Source organism: Thalia democratica, chromosome 5 (assembly GCF_965202585.1).
Source record: "Thalia democratica chromosome 5, ktThaDemo2.hap1.1, whole genome shotgun sequence".
Classification (NCBI taxonomy): domain Eukaryota; kingdom Metazoa; phylum Chordata; class Thaliacea; order Salpida; family Salpidae; genus Thalia; species Thalia democratica.
The window spans coordinates 39,917,686-39,942,231 of NC_139169.1; the positions used below are offsets into that span (position 1 = coordinate 39,917,686).

At 25.4% G+C, this 24,546-nt stretch overlaps 1 protein-coding gene across 1 annotated transcript in view; it reads left to right on the forward strand.

Annotated features, from left to right (window-relative positions):
* Positions 1–8,595: 8,595 nt before the first annotated feature.
* The window catches only part of LOC145835457 (dynein axonemal heavy chain 7-like), a 46,779-nt gene continuing 30,828 nt past the window's right edge, over positions 8,596–24,546 (forward strand). Inside the window, exons 1-21 of the mRNA XM_082943052.1 lie at positions 8,596–8,751; positions 9,215–9,372; positions 11,132–11,314; positions 12,403–12,536; positions 12,919–13,062; positions 13,133–13,322; positions 14,568–14,687; positions 15,734–15,926; positions 16,640–16,819; positions 17,377–17,529; positions 18,362–18,475; positions 18,761–18,888; positions 19,277–19,370; positions 19,694–19,903; positions 20,573–20,693; positions 21,223–21,385; positions 21,988–22,123; positions 22,372–22,500; positions 22,717–22,851; positions 23,527–23,675; positions 24,156–24,342. Of these exons, the coding sequence (XP_082799178.1) occupies positions 8,740–8,751; positions 9,215–9,372; positions 11,132–11,314; positions 12,403–12,536; positions 12,919–13,062; positions 13,133–13,322; positions 14,568–14,687; positions 15,734–15,926; positions 16,640–16,819; positions 17,377–17,529; positions 18,362–18,475; positions 18,761–18,888; positions 19,277–19,370; positions 19,694–19,903; positions 20,573–20,693; positions 21,223–21,385; positions 21,988–22,123; positions 22,372–22,500; positions 22,717–22,851; positions 23,527–23,675; positions 24,156–24,342 (3,033 nt within the window). The 5' untranslated portion in view covers positions 8,596–8,739. The remainder of the gene's footprint in view (positions 8,752–9,214; positions 9,373–11,131; positions 11,315–12,402; positions 12,537–12,918; positions 13,063–13,132; positions 13,323–14,567; positions 14,688–15,733; positions 15,927–16,639; positions 16,820–17,376; positions 17,530–18,361; positions 18,476–18,760; positions 18,889–19,276; positions 19,371–19,693; positions 19,904–20,572; positions 20,694–21,222; positions 21,386–21,987; positions 22,124–22,371; positions 22,501–22,716; positions 22,852–23,526; positions 23,676–24,155; positions 24,343–24,546) is intronic.

The following is a 24,546-nucleotide window of genomic DNA, read 5'->3' on the forward strand; positions in this document are numbered from 1 at the left end:
AAAATAAACTAACTTTGGACGGATCGTTTACGTCTGCGTTTGTCAGACAGAATAACATCTATGATTTGTATACCACTAACGGTGAAGTTCCCGATCATTCGATTACTTTGCAAGTACCCTGAAGTTCTTGTTAGTTTAAACACATATTATCATGATAAACTGCGCCCCATGATAACCGTATGACTTGTGATTACCCTTTAAACTACCATAGAGACAACAAATTTACTTTTAAAGTTAAAATTTAAGGTTTAATAGGTCGTTAAAGAGTGAGAAAGACTTAAGTACGACAGAGGAGTATCTCGAAATTAGATGCTACTTAGTAAACAACTGTTTTAGTTCGAATAATCATTTACTTTTAACGTTTTACACATGTTAAAATTTCATTCAAAGCTTGTAAAAGTTTAAATCAATTATGTTTGCTAACTGAAGTTTTTTATTTATTTTCGAATTTATTATTTTTTTCGTACATCTTTCTTTGTTATTTCAACGTCTTTCAGAAAAAAAACTATTTTGTTTGCTTTCTTCCAAAGGTGTGTAAATTTATTCGTATATGTTTATATTTGGTGTTTTTTATATCTTACATTGATATTTAATAAATATTCTATTAAAAAAATTCAAAAATGGAGTATTTAGAAGTGGTAGTTGCATTTTAGAAAACTTAATCGAAATATAAAACTCTATAGTTAAAAAAATCAATAATTCAAGTTAAAGATTAAACTCAAAGTAAGTCAAACTTTTCTAATTGAACAACTAAGTTTATACTAAGATCAATGGCCCGAACGAGTTTGCTAGCGACAAATAAATCTTTAAAAATATCTTTATGGTTAAAACTACTATACATCATTTAGTTCTGTCGTAATTTCTTGTACACATATCAAGTCTCGCTGTTTTATAGACATTTTTATAAAACAGTAAAGTTCTAAGTACTTATAAAGTACCTGCTATTTAAAAAGAGAGTTATCAGTTATAGAAAGGTGAAGTTTGTATATAAAAATTTTCGATTTTTACTTGTTTTTACCTTCTCTTAGTTTCTCATTCTATTGGATACAAACTTTTGAAACTGTTTCTCGCATAAAATACTTAAAATTTGACGCTTTGAAGTAAAACCTTTTTTTTTCCTCCCTTTGAAAAAAAAAGATTAGCATAGAAACTTGTAGTTTTTTATAATAGAATAAAAAGGCGCGTTACAACAAGAATTTTAAAATTTATTTTGAAATCTATTTTTAAATATTCAAGCCCAATCAAAAAAACTATTACTTTAGTTTAAAATTTCATAACTAAAACAACTGTGTTAATAAAGTTTTATCCTATTTTGTATACAATGATAATTAATTTTTACAACTATGTAACATGTAGTTGTTCTTATCTATATTAAATTTACTACTAAATATTATGATTTAAAATAGGAACAAAATAGATTTTTAATTTTTTGCAACATTTACTACATCACACAACACCATTGTGAATTGTGATGCGGCCAATACAATCCATTTAATAATCCCGAAGTTTTTTTCTAAGACCAAAAGTTTTTTTTAATGTTTAAAAATTCTTTATATAAAACATTTTTTTTCGTACTTTACAGTCTTTATACCTAAAAAGTAATATGTTCGTAAAGTATTTCAAAATAAAATAAGCTTCACAAAAATATTTTGCTGATGGTGCTTTTGTAGGTAAATGCGCGTATTGGACGTTGATAAAACAGTGTTTTGAATCAAGCAATTTATTCTTATTTTACTTACGGAAAATATTGACTTAAGAAATAGCTGAAAATGTTAAATTATAAATATTAACTGAAAACCTTAAATTTGTCAATTTTGGTGATAAGCATACTAGTTTTTTTATTAGGTTGTTTTCACAAACTTAAATTTATTTAAATAAATTCTAGACTAATTATTAATGAAAAGTACGATAACAAATATATATTTAAGCCGTTGTTAAACTGCAGACTTAATTGATATGGATATAAAAAGATTAATGAGACAACTGACAAAGTTACTGCTATGATAAATTAAAAATAAATTAATTTGACTTTAATCAAAGTCTTAAATAATCGAGTAAATTAATTAAAGATCAAGAAGCAATGTGGACGAAGGTTAGTACTGGAGAGAATTTTGTTAAATACTGTGTCAAAAATATTTTTCTCAACTCTTATATACACAGTAAGCATAAATTGGAATTTTATACTTATTTTTTGTGAAATAAGAACTGAAGTTGCATTATTCTTTAAGATTAAAAAATATTAAAATTATACTGTTTGAAGACGCAGAATGTTTATACAGTATTCAAAGTTTCTGATAAATCTCATATCTAATATATTATTTAAATCAATCCAGTGAACTAGTTAATTACTTTGTCATTTCATACGAATGAGAAGAAACTAAATTCGAAAACCAACTACTATTTTTTTTAAACTTATTTTATTAGTGCATGATGATAAACAGAAAAATCATTGGTAAGAATAACAAAACTATGATCATAACACAAAAAGAAGTTTGTAACCAAATCAAGAATAAGAACATAAATGTTTCAGCAAAAACAACACAAGCAGACAAGATTCTCACTAAACTCATTTTTGCTTCTTAGGAACAATTCCATTACCTTCATCCTTGTGATCACCACCACCTGACTGCTTTAAATCACCCAACACCGCTTCCTTTTCAATCGCCTCCGCAACCTCAGCTGGAGTGAGTTCATCAGCTTTCACGTTTGTTACGCCAGCAATTTCTGCGGGGACAAGTGCAAGCAGATTAACTGAGTCATCATCTGTGCGGAAAACGACGTAAGTGTATTCATCTAGCACGTGAACCCGATGGCTCAAGTCAGTTGCCAAGAGAAGTGTAAAAAATTTTACTTTCAAATCTCCTTCGTCCGCTTGGTTTTTGCCAATGTGAATCTTCAGTACCCGAACCATTTTTGTATAATGACAACTCAATAAGATAACTTGAAACACTGCCTACTAAATATTTTGTGCTTTTAAAAATGTGTCTGTTCAAAGTTTGTTGGAAAGTAGTTAAGTAAATAGTAATTAGTACGGACTAAATTACTAAACATGAACAGTTTTTATTTTAATTAAACATTAACATTTGTAATTTACTCAGAACTTTCAACTAAAACTTAATTTTATTTTGTGCTAAAGTGACCTAGTAATTTTAATAACTGCTAAAACAAGGTAAAAATCGTAATAAGCTTAAATGACTAATTGCGTGAGTTATAATAAAGCTTATATAGCGAGAAACGTATGGCCTACTTATTTAAATATTGCTAAAAGACATGCATTTTTTTATAACATATGAGTCTAAAATGATAAAATATAAAGTTTTTGAGAAAACATTGAAATAGCTTATTATATTCTTGAATAAATTTAATTTGAAATCGATTATTTTATTATTATCCTTAATAAATTGTAGAATAGTGTTTTACATTTAGCATGGATTCATTGCATTTCATGTTTCAGCCCTTTATTATGCCTTATAAACTAAGTTTGAGGGGAGTAAATACTTTATATACTCAAATAATCTATGAGAATGTTTAAATTAAGCTATCACCTTCTCTGATTACATAACAATTTTGTCAACACTTTCACTTCTACAAATAACCTTCAACATTACTATAATTTTATTGAGAAATAGTTTTATTTTTTAAACGCATTTTGTTTTATTATCAATTCTTCAATTCTTTGTTTGTATAGTAAATTTAAAATCTCTACGAGCTTAAAAGCTATGATTTATTTAATCGTCTAATAAATTTATATTAACTTATTCTTTTTGATACTTTTAGTTAATAAAAGTTTCAACTAAACAGTAAAGCATTATTGTTTAAAAGTATAGAACTATAGAAAAATTTAAAAAGCTTATTCAAATCTATTTTTTTATTGATCTTAAGTTAGATATAATTTAATGGAATTTTTTAATATAAGTTAACTAAATAATAAATAACTGTGTTTCAAAATGCAATACATTTTATGTCATCATAAAAAAAAAACTATAGGCTGTGCGCTACTTACAAAAGAGTGATACTACTTTTTAATTAAGGTTTCTATATGTTTTAATAATAAACTTAAAACTTGTCTGTAAAAACAAACTTAACTAGTATTAGTTTATTTTAAAACTATACATTGTAGTTTTGCATTAAATTACGTAGTTAAAATGAAATGTTTTTTACTCGTAAAATTTATTTATTTTTTAATATTTAGCAATTAAGTGCTGGATTACATTAAATCAGATGCCGGCCTACGAGAAGAATTTTCTTTTTAATATTCATGTTTTTTAGTTTATAAGGTTTTTATTCTTTTAGTTTACAAAATCTTATAACTTAATTTCAACTACTCGTTTCACCGGCAACATCGATATAACGAAATCTCAATTTATCTTAAAATTTGCATTTAGCATAAACCATTATATGTTAACATGTCCTTTTGAAGTTATTTGATTATACTTTAGCTATAACAATAAATATATTGGTAAAAATTCAAGTTATAATTGTTATATTAATTTTTATAGTTATTTATAAACTTGTACAGATTTGATTTATTATTTAAAATATATTCTCTATTAATGCATTATTATTTTGAGTATAACAGTTCTTTTTTAAACTTATAATTGGTTTTTGAAATTTTAACGAGAAATTAATATTTACTTTTTTGTTTACAACCTTTATCTACATTCTTAACCTATATTAGTTAATTATTTATTTCCTGTCTTCTATTTGAATAAGATTTTAAACAACTGAAGATCTCGTTTTTTTAAACGAGTAAAACATTGTATTGTAATAAAATTTTAAAAATTTATCATTGAATTTCCTGTCTTCAACAAACGTAGTACTTATTTTGTTTTAAAAAGCTAACCAACAGTGATTATACAAAACCTTTGTGCAAGTTAATTATTTCTTCTTTTAAACTTGTAATTTTTATTGTTTTAATTTTATATAGAATTAATGAATTTACAAAAACAACAAAAAATAAAATTAAAGAATAGTTTCTGGTAAATTTGAAAAAAAAAGAAGAATATTTCAGAAACATTTGTATATAAAAATAATATTAAAGTTAAAATTGATATTTTATTCATTTCTTAAGATAAATTGTATTTTTAATTGTTCCAAATATGTGTTTTTGATATAATTTATATTTTCTGACAACTTTTTATGACTTTTTAAGCACTTTATGATTTACACAAAGTCAAACTAAACAAACAAAACATATTTTTTATATTGTTAAGAACAATTTTTTTAGTTTCAAAATGTTGTGTTTCAAGCTACTAAAAACTCAAAATTTTAAATTAAACTTGCACTTATCTCCTTATATTTGTTTAATGTGTTTCTTTCTTTCTTTTTTTCACATCTACTCTAATAATGTTTAAGAATAGTTGAAGTAAAATTTATTCTAAATAATTTAAACTAAGTTTAAACAAATTAAATTTAAAAGCTTTACTTCAACATATTAAAAAAGAGCTTTTATGATTTTTATTGATACTATTGTTTTAAAGAAAATATTACAAGATTTGTTTTAAAAACCATATTTTATTAATAAATTAATGCTTCTAAAAATAAATTCAACAAATATGGAAAATTAAACCAAGTTTCGAGTAAACTTATCATAATTTTTAATCTATTTTTTAAACGTAATGAGTTCTAAAGAAAAAGAAGTTGTAGTTAAATAAAACTACTATATGGCATTTTAAGATGAGGTAAGTAACTAGCAATTTCACTGCATTTACTGAATAAAATTTTACTTTAAAGTCTAACTAAATAGAGATGTTCGTTAAAAATCCCCCAGTTTTATAACTTTAAGTTGCCTGGAAACTTAACAAGCTCAATTACTATTTTGAATTAGTAAAACAGAAAAGTAAATGTAGCCAAGTTACAACACAATAAATATATTTGTAATTTTTCAAGCAGTTTTCTCTAAATTAAGTTTTTGGAAAAGTATAAATTTTATATAAAATTTAAGAAAAATTAATATTTTCTAGTTGTATTTCAAAAATTCTAATAATAAACTTCAATTACTTTTTCATCAATAGGTGAAATTAATTTAAAAGAACAAAATTATATAATTTTTATGCACAGTTTCTTTTTTTTTAAATTATGCTTAATGCTAGTTAAAGGTTACTAGTATCAAACAAAGTTATACTTGTTTTGTACGACTAAAATAAAATAATCTTAAAAACTGAATTAAAAGTTAAACAAAAATCATTAAGGGCGTAGGGGGTCCAACAATTTTTGTACAAAATTTAACATTGCCTATTATATGAACTTTGAAAGTATAAACTACAATTATGTTTGTATAAAATAGAAAAATTTAACTAATTTTTGACATAAAGAAGTTTTTGTAAAACGTTTCCAATACAAATGTATTTACTGTAAATTTTGCTGGGTCAGTTTTTTCAAAAATTTAAAAATTCATTAAAAATATGTCTTCTTCATTTATTGAGCTACAGACCGCAAATTTTCAGCAAACGTTCTTATTATAATCTAAAAGATATTTCATGTTGGATTTTTAATTGTATTGAAAAATGGAATTTTTAGATAAAAAACAAAAAAAAAAAGAGAAATTTTATTATTCATCATAAAAAAAATTCTGCATTATAATTATTTAAAGTATTAGTAAAAAACATGTTGTGAAAATTTGAAGAAAATTAGTTAAAATATGAAGGAGGAGATACATTTTTAGTGAAATAGTCTTTCATTGTGTTATTTTGGGCCTTCCAAAAGAAACCTATTGAGGTCACTGATTTTGATCATTTATATCTTGAAAGTTACTTTAATTTTTTTTAAGTGGTTTAAAATTTCTTATAGCTTAGATAAAACTCTACAAAATAAAATCAACGTGTAAAAACTAAGGTGGAACCCCTATGCTCTTAAGGTCATGGTTAATAATCCATCATTAAAATAAAATTGAAATTGGCTTTTAAATAAAACTTTTAATTATGAAGTATAACTCAATTTTAGTAAAAAAAACACAATTTAGCTTTGAGAGTTAGTCAATTGAAAAATGTTGCAGAAAACAAAATTATTTACTGTGATACTTTTATTGTCAATTTTCTAGGAAGTTTTAAATACTCAAATTTTAAAAAATGCTCAAAGTTAATCAAAGTTAATGTTCAACAAAGTTTAAAGTATCTTTTGAGATTTAATGTATCAAAGATAGTGAGTTCAATAGGTTTTTTATGGGAGTACCAAACTAAAAATAATAGGCTGTTTCAAAAAAATCTATCTCTTCATACAGTTTTTAAGCTACTGTTTAAAAAAATTCTCAGTTTAATCTTAAATAAATTTTAAACTACTTTTAGGAAACATATTTAAAACTTATTCTTAAAACTTTCTTTTTATAGAAGATAAACAAAGTAATCAATGTTTTTAAAACTTAGTAATTTGAAAAAAATATTTTTAAGCATTCTGCTTCATACATAATTTTTGTAATATAAAAAAGAAAATTTTGTAAAGTTATTAAACAAATTACCTTATAAATGAAAAAAAAAGTTTTTTTTGTGGATTTTTCTTGAAACTGAAAAAGTTGACCTTAATATTTCTATTTTAACAATTTCTGTTTCAAATGGCTGTATTGGAATTTTTTACAAAACTGGTTATGACTTTTTCACTAAAAATCTATCTTCATCTATGTTTCTTAGGATAATTGCCTCAAACTTTCAAGAAGTGTTCCTTGAAATATTTCAAAAATTCTGTTGTAAAAAAAACAAAAGTTATACAAAAAACTACTTTATTTTACTAAGCAAAATAAGATTAAATTCTAAAAAAAAAGTAATTTAATCCCCTATGCTCTTATTAGTGTTCTTAGATTTTTTATTTTCATTTTAATTTATTTTCTTTAGTGAATTTCATTGTTTACTATCGATGGCATAAAACATCAAAAAACATCTTGTTGATGATGGCCAAAATAAATACTGGCTAAAACTGATAAAACGAGCATAGAGAGTAAAATCTCACATTAAGCTGACAATGTCAAAGACGTTTGGCTGTGAAGATTTGCAAGGGTCAATTTTTTTGACTTTACTCACAAACGGTTGCTTCAGTACTTTGTACTTAAGCCGCTTGGTTAAATTACAACATCAATATCTTGCGACTATTCCTGCCTGATGAGACAAAACCAGGCGTAGGTTTGTCTCGGATACTGTTGTTGTAGATTGTGCGGTGAAGTTCATTGTTTTTTATATATACTTTTTAATTTATAAAATAAAAGACACAACAACTCTACAGATGTACCTATAGAACTTCCTAACTTTGACCCACTATATGTCAACATTTATTTTGAATTGTTAAAAGCAACTGATAAGGCCGAAATGGGGAGGCACTTTTTCTTAGTCTTGAATATATTTTAAACATCTTAATTTAGCTAGCAGTTACTTTTTACCGTTTTGTAAAATTTAAATAAGTTTTTAAGATGTTAGGCTATAAAGTTGGAAAGAAAACTGTTACATTTTAAAACAATAGACAAGCTAAATATCTTAACATATCAAGAACTTATTAGAAATATGTGGTTTATATAAAGCTTTACATTGTAAATGTTATAGTCTACCAATTTATTCATTAGTTTCAAAGTTTGTGCAATTCTATGAAATCAAACTTAATTTTTTTTTCAGATATCGTAATAAATATCATAAATAAAAGTATAATTTAAAAAAAACTCTTTCTGTAATCATTTTTTCAATTTATTTTGAATAATTGTAATATGCTGACACTTCATTAATCTCAGAACTGAAGAAACAATTCAAACTATAGAGCTGCAAGATGGATTGTCAGGTTTTAAAATATCTATTGCATATATATAAGTATACTATTTTTTAACATATTCATTTTAATATATATACGTTTTTAAGTATAAATAGTAAAGTAAGGAGTTTTTATTTTTTCTATTTAATTTTCTATTTTGTTTAGGGTTTGTAAAATAGTTGAGCTAAGTCAAACAATTTTTTTTAAGTGTATAAAAGTTTTCAGAAAGTACTGTAAAAATCAAGTTTAAAGCCATCTCTGGGGTCAATAAAAATTAAAATTGCCTAATAATTCAGACATTTGTGCAAACTATAAATCAATTCAGAATTCCTCTAGAGTTTAAAATCAAGCTGTACACTGAAAAAAAGCCAAATATAAATTAAAATGTTGGTAAATGATAAAAGCTTCAAATAATAGTGTAATAACATGAATAAATTGTTAAAGTAGTTTTTTCTTACTGTTGTATTTTAATTAAGTTACTAAATTTCAACAGGACTCAGTAAAAAAAGGGACAAGAAAGATCAAAGTATCTGGCCCACAAACAAGAAAGTATTTACCGCAGTTATCACAAAAAAGAAGCAAACCTCACTGGTCAAACACTGCTCCATCTTTTATACTGAAAGGTGATCCACCTACTGATATACTAGGAAGGTTTTAAATTGATTTATTAACTGATTAGTTATAAAAAAAGTACTGATTTGAAAAATTAAATACTGTTCATAATTATTTTATATTGTTTTAAATTGAATCTTTTAAAGGTATTTACATTAATGATAATGAATAAGGTTTTTTAATTTTGTTCTGTATCATGTTTTTAAATGAACAAATAAGTTTGTATAAATCAATGTTCATCAAGCTTAAACACTTATTGTGTTTAAAAAAGTAAAGCAAGTAGCTAGCTTGTTAAAAAATACTTATAACATGTTTGTCTGAAAATAAGTATTTGAGTTATAATATTTTTTTGCATTCAAAGGTTTAATACTTTGGCCATCATTCTTCATAATTTTAATAAAATAACATGAAACAGTTATATCATTAAATGAATTAAATTTTTGTTATATTTCTGTACAAAGCTTGCTCAAGGTTAACACTAATTTAGTTGAATTCTTATTTTATTTTTACATTGATGATGTATTACAGCTGTCACAACAATTGATAACTGTATAATCTAAATAATTTAATTTATAGTTTATAAATACTGTTGATATTAATACATATTCTAGTAGAAAACTGCAACTTTTTAAAATTAAAAATTCTATATAGTACTTTTTTAAGCTTATCTGTTAACTTTTTTAAGTAATATTTCTAGATTCTAAAGAAGAAGAAAAAAAGTAAAAATATTATGTAAAAGTGTTTAACATAATTTTCTATAAAAAAACTTGAATGTCAATAAGTTTTGTTTTTCTAAGTTGTATAAAATAACTAAATGCAAGAATCATAGAAAAATCAGCATGTAAATTTTAGATTATAGTCTTATTATACCCATTATTTGTTTAATAGTTCTACTGATTGCAAGAAGTAAAACACTTTTACAGTTTAGGGCATTTACAGTTTTTTGAAGTTCAAAGTTAGAGAGTTAAAGGCAAAAATAGAGTATTTTGATAAAAATTCATAGTCTTTTACAGTTTTTGTGCAACCGTTTTAAAACTTTTATAGCCTAATTTTATAACAAAAAATAATAAAACCTTGTAGGAAACAGGTTTTAGTTTAGGTATACATTTTATTAAATAACTATTTTAAACATAAGTAATCAAAAACATTTTTTTTGTAAATTTTGGTTAGTAAAAATTAATAAAAATAAATTCAAAGTCTTCTTTATATGAGTGTTTTCTAATATTTAAAAGAATACTTCCTGAAAGTTTGAAGTAAATTGCTTAAGAAAATCAACAAGATTTATTTTTTAATTTTTTTTAAGTGCTAAAAGTATTTTATAACTTTATTCCATGAAAAGTTTCTGTTCCAAGTGTAAGTATCAAATTCTTTTCTTTAAACTAGTTATGTCTCAAAAATTAATTGTTATTTTTTTTGATTAAAACTTTTATTTATAGTTTATACTCAAAGCTTTCAAATAAGAGAATATGCAATTTTCTATAACAAAATTATTGAATCCCCCTATGCTTTTTAATTTAGGGTTAGTTTGAAATTTGATGTTAACATAATGATTATGAAATGTGTAACATTTATAATATTATTAATATTATAAAGACTATGTCAAAAAAACATAAAAAGTTGTTTTCATTTTTATTTTAGAAAACTTCGTTCTAGAAAAAGTTTAGAAAAATAATGATTAATTTAGTTTTAAACTAAAAGTTGATGTTTGTAAAAGTACAGATTATTATTTTCACATAGATTGTCAAAATAGCAAAGTATATACTATTTGCAAAAGTTTAATAATAATTTTTTTTATCAGAGACAGAGATGTGCTTGTGGATTTGAAGAGGAAACCCTCCATACCTCCGATTCCCCACTCAAAGAGGAACACAACAAAAAGGAAGACGTCTTCATCCTCATCAAGATTCAGTCAACAGCAGATTCCTCCTCATCCAAAAAAGACCAGGGAAGAGTTCAGAGCTGCTCTCGTTGATATTATCATGTATGTTTTATGTTGCTTTAACTTTTAAACTATTGGAGGTATGGAGGTTTACTAGTTTTCATTTTCAACAGGACATATTTATAAACTTCTTTATTCCTGCTTGAAATGTGAATTACAACTTAAGTATGCTTCATACTTTTATGTGCCTTGTTTTTTGTTTTCAAATACAAAATTTTGTATTATTAAGGGTATAGGGGGGTAAAACACTTTTTTATACAATTTGATCTCATTTTACAATGTTTTTACTAAGCTACAAGATGATTTTTATAGATTAAAAAAAATCTAAATATTTTTTTGAGATATAGCCGGTCAAAGTTGGAGGCAACAATAAGTTCCTTATGGGAGGCGCAAACTAAAATGGCAAACATAGACTATTTCACTAAAAAATCTCTCTTCTCCTACGTTTTTTGAAATAATTACCTCAAATTTTCAGGATGTGTTCCTTGATATATTAAGAAAAATCTGTTGGAAAGAATTTAAAAAAAAATAAAAGAATAAAAATTTTATATGAAAAATAAACGAATAAAACAGTTTTTATATATTTTAAAATACTATAAAAAAGACTCCATTAATTTTAGCTTGTATGCATGGTACGTGTGTATGTAAATATGTTTAGTTAAAAAATGTTTGAGTATTATTTAAAAAACATACAAAAAGTATATTTTTTCTTAATTATTTATCAAGTAAAGCTGTCATTTTGTTTTTACTATCAGATATTTTTTATATTAAGTATAAATTAAGGCAACAATAGTTGTTTCAATAAAAAATCTCCTCTTAATAGTCTTAAAATGAGCAAACTTTTTATTTTACACTTTATAATTTAACAAAAGTTTTGATCATACCAATGCAATCACCAGGCCACAAGCCTTCGGTAGACTGAGACCGGCTTCGTCCTGATTAGAACTCATCAGTGACGTTAGCATTATCTTTTGCCGTGCAATGTTCAGTACATTGTCCACTAGGCAAGACAGCTGGTACGCTCGTATTGTGAAAGTCCAGGCTTCGGCTATGTAGACTTTCGCCAATGTTTCCGTTGAACTTTTTGTAATCTATATTAAATACAACAACAGTTATGTAAAATTTTAAAGGGCAAACGACGAGCATAAAACGAAGCCGGGTGATGTAGAAGTTGAGGTACCCACTGGAAACCCAGGAAATCCGACAACCGCTGAGAAGGATGTACTCAGATATTACTACTACATCCACAACGGAATCGATACTGGTATGTGTTAGCTGCACTAATCAGAATAATATTTGTTTGTTTTGATCTATGTTAGGTTTTAAAAAGACCTTATTATAATCTAATCATTTAAAACCAACCATTGTATTTACACTGGTTTCTTGAAGTTGCAAAGTTTTATAATTTTTTGTAAGTATAACTGTAATATAACTATTAATTTAACACAATGCTTAAGAAAATTATTTCAATTTTTTATAGTTCGTCTACTAAAGATTTTAAATTAAACCAACTCGTATAAAAATATGAAATGCTTTAATATTTTTATAGGAATGAATACCATTACCTAAAAATATTTTCATAGTAAAGTTAGTGCTAAAGTTTTTATAGGTTTTTACTTTCGTATTTTAATTAAATAAATATACAGAGCATGTAGCCCCGATGGAAAATTCCTGGCTAAAGAGTGTCTTGGATCTCGTTCCAGATAGACTCAAGTTCTTCAAGAGATCTCTGGATAAACTCTCAGAAGAAATGAGAGAAGATTATCTTCTTTCTGTCAAGAAAGCTATTGGTTTGTTTAATTCTTAACAAAATAAGCTTTTATTACAGCATTAACATGAAATCGAAAATTTTTGTTCCAGTTGATTTCGTGCTCCGTGATCCCCGTCAGCAGGATGACTTTGAGGATTTTGAAGAAGACGAAGACACGAAAAGGGAGAAAAAGATGCGAAGGAGGAGCTACAATCACGCGTTGAGGAGCATCCACCGCAATCTGAACATCACCAACCCAACCATGCTGCACGTGCTCAACCTCTGGCACACTTCTTATAAGTAAACATTCTTTCTTTTGTAAAATTATTTGCTGCTTATTGAATATACTATTAATTATTGGTTTCATTTACTAGCTTTGAAATTTTGATTGTTAATTTTCTGTGTTAGGTTTTAAAAGCAAAGTTATGTTGCTTATAAATTCAGTTTTTTTGCTGTCCACAAAGTTTAAATGTATTGAAAATGTTTATTTATTTTTTGGTTTTGATTTTTTATGTACCGTAAACAATTTTTATTAAATTTTATAGTAATAATACCTAATATTTTAGTGCCCATATAGTTTTATTTTAAGAAAACAATAATGCTCATTTAAAAAACTAAAATAACGACTGACACATTATAGCAGAACAGTTTTTTAACTGTTTATTACTAAGTACATAGTTATATGCTAAAAATGTTTTATAGTTCTGTTTACTAAATATCTGCTTGAGATATGTGAAAACCTCTATTTTTATTAATTAAGTTGAATGGGAACGGCTCAAAGTTGCACGAAGTCAAGATTGCACGAAGATACTTTTGCAGGAAGACAAATTTTCACGAGGGAAAAAAATTGCACGAAATAAAATTTGCACGGAGGGTCATTTTTGCACGACAGTAAAAAAAAACAAAAAAAAAACTAAAAGATAAATTAATTGAAAAAATTAATTTATCGACTGAAGGTAAGGGTTAGGGGTAACAGTGATAGTAAAAAAAAAAATTCAACCCGTGCAAAATTGTCTGCTCGTGCAAAAGTATCTTCGTGCAATTTTGTCCCCTTGTGCAACTTTGTACGCTCGTGCAAGTTTGACAGCTACCCAAGTTGAATATATTTAAAATTATTAAATACTTTTTAAACAAAAGTGTACTACAGATTTTAGTTTTATATCATGTAAGTAAAAAAAAGACGAGTAAAATTTCTGTCAATAAAAAGTATACAAAAGGTAAAAAAGCCAATAATAATAATTTCTGTCAATATTTTAAAGCCTTAATACATGTATACTTGTAGTTTTTATAGTTTATATTATGATTAAATATACTTTACTGTACGAAATAGTTCTAGTATGATTTGTTTTTTTATTTTTAGTGAATATTAAAAAAAATCATTTAAAAATACGGAACTTCATATTTTTGTTGTAAGTCTGTGCAAAAATTTATTGCAAATTTTATGTTTATAAAGGTGTTATACTATTACTTGTAGTTGGCTTTATTCATCTAAATTTAATATTAGTAAATATGTATATATATATAATTAGATATAATATTTTTTAGTGGCTTACGTCTAGTAGACAAGGATGAGTTTCACAAAAAAATTCGTTCAATGGAGCTTGTTGCTTTTCAGGCGCTTATTGTTAGACAAATTGAATGTGCCAAAGAAATCCTACTCAAGAAGTATGATATTTTTATAACCCTATTCTATAACATAATTTTACTAATAGTCTGTACGTATTTGAATAAATAGTGAAGGATAATTTTATTATAATGAGTTGTTGATAGCTATCTAGGTATTTATGATTCAAATCTAAACTATAGAAAAATACATGCAATTAAACGATATTTTAAACTTTAGCTAATTATCATGCTTACAATATTTAATGGTAATAGAATTTAAAAAAGAAAATATAAAGGTTAAATATTTAACTTAAACAAGTTTAAACTAATTAAAATAAAACAAAGAATACCTTGAAACATGTTTTTGCAAACATTTTAACTTTATATATATTAGAATTTCAAATATTCAAAATTTAAAGTTAATGTTTATTAAAAGAGATCTTAGCGAAGCAAGTTCACTTGTATATGTAATAAAAATTTCACAATTTATATTATACTGGAAGTTAATACACAAAAACATATGTTAGTTAAATAAAAAAAGAGTACGGTGAATATTTGATGTTGTTTAAATTTTATTAATTTTACTTTATTTTACTCTATTTTTTATCCATATATAAAATGTTCAAATAAAGTTACCCTTGTTTTATTTTTTTTCTAAAAGCAAATAATAAGCTACTTTAATAGATTAAAAAGCTGTGAAAATGAACTAGTTTGTTGTTAAAAACTCGTACAAAACAAAAGGTAAACTTACATTACAAAAAGAGACTTACTGACTGTAGATATTATTTTAATAAAAGTATGGTTGTCTACCCAAGGTAAATTCTATCTTCAGTTTTATGCAGCTTTTTGACCTTAATCATTTTGTCGTCAAACACACACTTGACTGTGTAAATTTGTATGGAAATACTTTTTGTATTTGTTGAGTAGTTGAAAGCAAACTTAAAAATAGCTATTTAAAGTTATGTAAATTAGTGTCTATAAAGTCGCATAATTTTTTTTAACATATAATAGTTTTTAAGTAACACAAATTTAAGTGTATATTATAAGTGTATATTGTTTTAAATTGTTATAAAAAAAAAGTTCTTCAAATGTTGCTTTCTACATAGGTGGTTTCCCGAAGTGCAGAACGTATACTACCAGGGCAACAAACGCAAGCAAGTGCCCATGTGCACGGATGCCAGTGGTGAGAAGAAGTTGAGGTGCTTCTTCGACTGCGCTGGTGCTCTGATGACAGAACAACTGAAGAATCTGTGTCTCGACTCCATCAAGGACTACACTGACATAGTTGTTCAGCCTAAAGTTTGTTCATTTCAAATACAATGACTTCAATTGAAAAAAAAACTTAATTATTAGAAATGACTGAAAATTGTTTCAAAAGGAACATTAAAAAACTTCGATAGCTCGTAATAAACTGATTGTGTAGTTTTAGAAATATTAAGAAATTAAAATAAAGCAATAATTGTGCAAATAATAATTCTATCTATCCTTATAAATATTATATCAGTTATTGATCGGCGTAAAAATGTATTTAATGAGCTTCCAAGTTACCATACAATTTATTTTTATAAACTTTAAGTACGTTATCAATAGTTAGTCTACAATAGCATTTACTCAACTTTAGCTTAAATATTATTTCAAAATATGCATAGTTTAGGTATACAGATATTTTGTTTGAAAACCAAATAAAATTATTTTTAAAATGTTGTTGATAATGATAGAACAATCATGTTTATACAACAAAAACTAATAAAAATTTAGTTCGATATTGGAGTAGATATGTTATACTTTTAATAAAAACTAACAAAAGTTTTAGAAACCATTTCGATTTTAAGTTAATTAAATTAAACAAGCATTCAGGCATATTATAACTTTGGAGTTGTACTTGAATATAGTTTTTTTTTCATCATCAACTAATATAAGATAAAATAATTATTAACCACTACCTAAAAAAGTATATATATAGCTTTTTTTTGCCGTATTGAATTTGTTTTAAACAAAAAGTACTTATTTAGGGATCCACAAGGGCATACGAACACAGTGGTCTGATTGTAAACATGATTTTGGAAGACAACAAAGTATCTTTTGATCCAGAGTTTTCGGATTTCAAGCAAGTTATGTTGAATGTGTACGAAAACTTGATCAAAGCTGTTCACATTGTGCCCAGAGTTGAAACTAAGCTTTACTCAGAATGGGTTTGTTTGTATTTTTAGTTTGTGAATTTTTGATAGTAAGTATTTATAAACTTCAAAAAAAGACTTTAAAGCTAAAATAAAAATCACTCTGAAATATTATTTATGTATGAGTATATAATTTTTAACAACTACTGTTATCTAACTGTGATTAATTTATATTAAACAACACAAGTATGTTAGTGCTTGTTGACATGTTAATAAAAATATAACTATGTATAAAAGCATAAACATTGCTTTTATAATATTTTTATTACTTATAAAAAATTAAAAGTACTTTTAATATCTTATATGGTTTAAAATGACTCTAAAAATCAAAGCAGTACGGCTTTTTTCATTTATTTTTTGACGGCCACTTGTCAAAGGGTATAAATGTTTTTTTAAACTTATAAATCTAACAAATGTTATTTTGTTTTATAAATTTTTGTAGATTTAAAAATTCTGTTTCATAAAACTTCAAAATAGTTTTATGTCTAAAATTAAGGTTATTTTAATACATAAAATAATAAGCGCTTCAATTATTTTTTCAGTAGTTTTTAGATTATCACCTTTAATTTCAGGCCGATGAAAATACGTTTTTGAACCCGATTATTTTGGAAGACATAGTTAAAGAGGCAAAAGAAAAAGTAGAAAGAATGGTGGAAAAAGAGAGTGAAGGACCAAAGAGACACGTTTACAAATATGACAAGTATGAACTACTTATCAATAAACAAGTCAGTAAAAATGTTATATATACGAAGTACTTTTTTTTAACCATATTTGTATTGTTAGAGAAGAAAGAGTTTTAAATTTTTGATTATTTTTCTAATTAAACTAGTTTCTTAGAATTTTAAATTTTCTTATATAAATCTAAAATGTACTTTTATATATATGTTTTTGATAACTTAATAATTAATAAAACAATTCATGGTTTTTATTTTGTCAAAATAATTTTTTTTAAGTTGTTAAATAAAATTAAATGTATTGTTATGTTTAAAATTATTTTTAATATATTTTTTCTATATAATCTTCTGATGAAATTAAAGTGTTAAGTAATTTTTGATAAATGAGTTTATTTATATTTTAAACCATTTTACTTTGAATAAAACATCCTGTTTTCTTTGATATGTAGAAGTATAACTAGTTTAGTATTTAAATTATGATAAAGATATTCCAAACTAATTTCATATAAGTATAACGCTTATTAAAATAATGCTATTAAAAAAGTATAAACACATAAAAACTTATGACTTTAATTATCAATCAACACAAACAAAATGACAATAAAAAAGCCCATATAAATTTAAATATGAAAATTTTACAACAGTAGTAAATTATTTTACTTTACAAACTAAAAAACATAATAATAGTTTGATTACTAAAATAGTATTGTCTTTAATTTCCTATTGAATCCTACAACAAATATGCATATAAAAAAGTTGTTTATTTTCAAAATTTTTGATTAAAGTGAAGTTTATAATTTTAAATATTTAAAAAAATTTAAAATTACTAAATACAATAAATAATTTTAAAGAAATTGTTATTTATTAAATATTCCTTCGAAAGGCGGAGATGGAAGTAGATCAAATGATAAAAGATGAACTTCCATTTAAAGATTTAAGCAATCAGTTCAGAAAATATCAAGGAATAGCTGATGAAATTACCTACACTTTGCAAAAGGTGTTTGTTGTTATAACTTTTATGAACATAGTCAAATTTTACACTTACTGAGTTATTTTTATTAGTTAGGTAAAATTTGCTCGTACAAAGATGTATTTCATTACATATTTATATTTTCTCAAATACATTTAAAAGAATAATTTTTGCTGTGACAGTATAAAGCACTTCAAAAACTTTAATATTATTTTAGTGTAATGAAAACTAAAATAACTCCCTATCTCTTTTTGTTATAATAATTTTTTTAAAACCAAAGTGCTTTTTAATAAGTAATGTATTGAATTTAAGGTGATGAGAATGGGAATATTTGAAGTTCACTGCGAGCAACTGAACTCATCCCTGGCAAGGAGAAGCGAAAATCTCGCTCAGAAAATTATCAACTACATGTGCAAGAAACACCAAGCTGAAAATGAAGCGTTTGTTTATTTATTTAGTACTTAGTATCGGTCTTAAGCGTTTACACTTTTTTAGGATATAAGAAAAAAACAGCTTGTCACCACAATAAGGGTTTACTTTTTCAATAGTAACATAATTTTTCAAAACTTATAAAAAATTTAAAGATAAACTGTAATTTAAATATAAATTTATATATATTTTGTTATATTTAGTAAAGCATATTATTAGTTGTAAGACCCTACTCATAATATCTGTGTATTTTTTTAAAAGTAAAATTAGATAAACGTGTATATTTTGTAGTTTTAGATTCTTTATTTAAAACCAATGACTATATGTGTTTACCAATATACGTATTCTAACAATTAAGGTTTAATAATTCAATCTCAAAATTTCGACACTAAAATACAGGTTGTGCAATTATTTCGATGAGGTAGCAACAAAAGCACTCAGCACTCCAACAAATACTGCTGAGCTAGTTCAACTACAAGAAGATGTTAAAAAAGTTTGTCTTGTTGCATATAAATTAGAATAATGATTTAAAATGAAACAAAATGTATTAGTAATTATTTTGGTTAGAAAGAAAAGAAAAAAGCAGTGCTTTCAAAGATGCTTTACAGTTTTTGCTCTTTGAAAGTTTTAAAACTGTACAAAAAACACATTCAATTTAAAAAAGTAAAACAATAGTTTTGAAACTTTGTTTTTAGTAGTTCTGTTTAATTTTAATTAAATATCATATTCGTAACAATGTCTCCAAACCTCCATTATTTTCATTTAAAACATATCTCTTTTATTTCCTGACGAATTAAGCTGTAAGTTTTCCCACAGTTGCAAGCGGAAGAGATGCCGCTGCTGATCACGCGCCTGGAGAAGAGCAAGGACCGCCTCCTCCTCCTCATAGATCCCGCCCAGTTCACGCCCAGGGAGATGCGGGTGAACGCGGAGGTGTTCCGGTGGAGCGATCGGATGGGCCAGGTGTTCCAGGAGCACGCCTCCATCGTGCAAGACAAGACCGCGCAGTTTCAGGACGGCCTCACGGTTTGAATGTTTACTCTTCAGTGTATGTTAAACTGGATAAGGTAATAACAAAAATTGGATGTTTAAACAAACTGAGCTTTTATTCTTATTAAGTTTAAGTAGGAAATTAAATGTTTCAAATAAAAATTCAGTGAATAAAACAAATAGTTTTTAAGGATTTTAAAATGCTTTATTTACTTATGCACGTTTGTAACAAAAATCTTGTGGTTATTAGAGACAATTTACGACTACATTGAGGGTTTTTCGAAGTACAAATTAATAAATGGATTAGTAAGTACTTAGATCTTAATAAAAATTTGTGAACTTAAGTATCATCGGGAATTTTTTATTGAACTTATTCTTTTAAGATTAGTTAATGATTTTAGAACTATAAAAAATATGTATGCTTTATAACAATTTTCTTATCAAATTTTTGTCTCAAAAATAAAATACTTAAATCAGTTTATTTTATAATTAATACTAAAATAAAGTTTTTCTTTAAACAATTTTTCAACCAATGAGGTATTATTAGCGAAAAGCTTTATTAAAATTTTGGGAAAAAAAGTTTAACGTATTTTTGTAATGAAGTAGCTAACAAATTTAGTATACTAAAAAAAACATGTTGATAAGCACTCACATTTATCAATATTAAAAAAACTGTTCATGCAATTTGTAAACTCATTTAAACAGTTGAGAAGAGAGAGGTTTATCGAGGAATTGGAGAGTTATGAGAAGCAAGCAGAAGAATTTGAAGACTGGGGAGATGTTAATGAAGTGCAGAAATATTTCAAAAAATCGCAACAATTGAACAGTTCGTTTTATTGCAATTATTTTTGATAGAATATTAATAAAAAAAGTAGTTTGTCACATAGCTTTAGTTTTATATTTTTTTATAAAACGGTAAAAATAAGTATATTGAAATGATATGAAAATGTAAGTATATTATAGATTTATAGGCTTATATTAAAGCTTATTAACACTATTCTACATAATTTATTTAAATTTATACGTAAACAACTATCAAATATATCGTTAGTATAATATTATAATATTTAAACTGAATTGCATAAAAAGGTTTAATAAAAAACTTAATATTTTGAATAGATACAACGGTTTTTTATAGATAGAATATACAGAGTTCAAAAGTATTAAATTTAAAATATGTCGGAACTTTTTGGTGTATGCCATCTTAATGTTTGATTATACTAGAACTTTACTTTCATTTTGCTTCTTGTAAACTGTCTGAGTGTGTAGTTTTATTTAAAACCCACAATTTGATTTCAGAATAGTAAAAAAAGGAAATAAGTTGAATAAAAACTATCAAGACTTAATTTTTACAGGCAAACTTGAAAAAGCAGCAGAACAGATCGATCAGTTCAACCTAGAAGAAGAATCATTCAGCTGGGAGCTGTCTCAGTATCCTCTCAGAAAGAAGATCGTTCAACAGACTACTCCTTACATGAAACTTTTCAAAGAAGCTGCGGAGTTCTCCAATAAAAACAAGTTCGTCAATATCGAAAAATAGCGATTTTAATTAAATTTTTATGAGTTTTTAACAGAACACGCTGTTGTAAGAACTTTTTTGTTTGTAGTTATTTTTTGAGAAAAAAATACATGTGTAAAATAAAAAAACTAAAATATATTGATCAACTGTATAACATTATTTAAATATATCAAGGTAAACTAAACATAAAACTTTTAATCTCTACATAGCTTGAATCCATTTCACAGAACTGTATAGTTTTACTAAACTAACTTGTTGTATCAAAACGGTTGTAAGGATTTGTTTAGTTAGCTAATAATACTCCTTCCTATATACACAGAGCACAGAATATCGACTTTCAATATTTTATATTCAAGTCAGCTTAAAAATAAAAAAATACTGTTTACAGTTTTTTTTAACCGTTGGATTTCTTTGCGAACTAAATTAGTAAAAAGAATAGTTTCAAAATCAATATAAAATAGTTTAAAGTTCGTTGTAACTAAAAAAGTGAAACTTTTTTTTGTATATATTGTTCTCCTTGCATGATATACTTTAACAAAAAAAAAAGTAGAACTTAAATTTTATAATAAAATTAAAAAAAAACATACATTTTTTAACAAAGGTCGTGGAGAGAAGGAAAGTTTGAACTAGTAGATCCTGAAACAGTTGAAAATGACGTTGGAAATTACTGGAGAAATTTGTACAAACTTGAAAAAACTTTCACTGATAATCCTAACGCAATGAACATTGCTCAAAAGGTTTGCAATCACAAACTTTATTATTTTTGCAATCAAATTTGTGTTTAGAAGACGTGCTAAATGTTTGTTGTTGGCCTTTAGATTTAGAATTGTAAATATATAGTAATATATCTCTAACGTATTACTTGCAATACTAAAAATAAAATGTTTAAATTTTGTTCTTAATTTTTTTTGCACGATATTTTAAAAAAGCTGAATTTTAACTTGCTTATGTGTGAAAAAACTTTTTAGTTAAATTTTTTTCAAAGACACGTGAAAAAGTGGAAGAGTTCAGGGAGCATGTTCCTCTGATCCACATCATTTGCAATCAAGGTATGAGGGATCGTCATTGGGATAAATTGTCTGAAATCGTCGGTTTTCAGCTGAAACCCGATGAGGTTGTTTGAATTTATTATGTTAAAATTTGTTAATTTCCAGATTATTTGGAATATCTAATAGTTATTAAAAAAAAAAATAAATGAAAATAAGTAAACTTGATTGAAAAAAAAAGTTATGGTAAAAAATAAATGTTTATGTTTGAACAAATAAATTCAAAATGAGACAAAATGCAAAAAATATAAACAATACAAAACTGTTTTCGCACTCCCACATAGACTTCAACTTTATCGAAATATTTGGACATGCATTTGGAGCCTTATATTGAAAGGTTCGAAACAATTTCAGAGGGAGCCAGCAAAGAGTTTGCTCTTGAAAAAGCTTACCAGAAGATGCTCGTTGAATGGGAAGATGTAACTATTTGTTTTATGTCTAGTGTTTGAATTATTAAGTAAAATAAAAGTTAAAACAAAATTAACGATGCTTATAATTAACTATTAGTATTTTAATTTTTATGTAAAGAAAGTTTTAGTTAACAATTTTAAAAGACATGCTCAAAAAGTTTATTTTTTAAATTGATAACCGCTGCTAATAAACATGCACAAAATTATTAAATAATAAAATACTATATTTTTATATCCAGTGTAATTAAGACATGTAAAATTAATGCTTCTAAGTATTTATTTGCAAATTAACTCATAACTAAATTTTTGTTTAAGTATGAACATATAAAACCATACCCAAATTAATATACATTCATTTTTACTACATTTTAACTAAATATTTAAACAAAAAGTCATCCCTTTGATTTTGCTTTTACTGTAAGAATTTTTAATCATAACTATATCCATTATCTTTGTAAAACAGAAAATATAATCAATAAAATACGTTTTTTAGACTTGAGTTATAAAGTTCTGCATATAAACTAACACATTACAAATAAAAAAAGAACTTTCTTTGAATTGTTTAAAAAATTGTTGAGTAGTTTATGATAACAGTTTAAAAACTTTATTTGTTGTAATTTCTATTTGTTAAACAAGTAAACTTTTAACAAGACTTTAAATAACTTTTTATTCACTTTTGATTAGATCGAGTTTGAAATTAAACCGTACCGAGAATCAGGAACTTACATTTTATCGGCTGTTGATGATATTCAGATATTGTTAGATGATCACATCATCAAAACTCAAGCCATGCGCAGTAACGCATTCATTAAACCCTTCGAAGAAGAAATCAGGTTAATTTGATGAATTTTTTTGTTTTTATTACTTGTTTGTCGATTTTCTTAATAAATAAAAAAATATTATTTGAATAATAAGTACTGTTTTAAACATTAATACCATATGAAGTGTTTTTATTCATTAATTTTTACACGACTGTGTGGAAAGTTTATTTAAAACATTAGTTGACTCAAAATACTTCGATTTCAATAAAAAAACACTTAGTAATAAAAGTTTAAGTATTAATAAAAGTTTAACAGTTTAACACTTTTAGTTGAAATTTGTATCCACTGTGGTTAATTTTTTACATCAGCCTAATAAGTAAATTTACTTTTTTTTTCAAAGCTGATGTTGTTTCCACTTTATAAATTTTACTTGTATGTCAAGTATGAAGTTTTTCAAAAAAATAAAAGAGTTACTATAATAAAATAAAAAGAATGTATGCAAATTATATTTATAAACCTAAATACCTAAAACTCCCCATTGTTACTGTGCAGAGAGTGGGAGAGCAAGCTGACGATGCTGCAGGACATCTTGGACGCGTGGCTGAAGGTGCAGGCCACGTGGTTGTACTTGGAACCGATTTTCAGCAGCCCCGACATCATGGCGCAGATGCCGGAGGAGGGCAGGAGGTTCACCACCGTCGACAAAACGTGGAAGGACGTCATGAAGCACGCCATCGTCGTTAGTTGTTGTGAAGAGTGAAATTAAAAAGTCAATTTTTAGATTGAAGCCTTGTATGCTTTAACACTCTCTGTCGTCAAAAAAATATTTTACTTAGCTTGATTTAAAATTGTTTACCAGATTTTTTTTTAAAAAGGATAGATATTGAATGCAAGTTTTAAGCAAAACTAAATAACAATAGATAATTCAGTATAAATTCTAAAC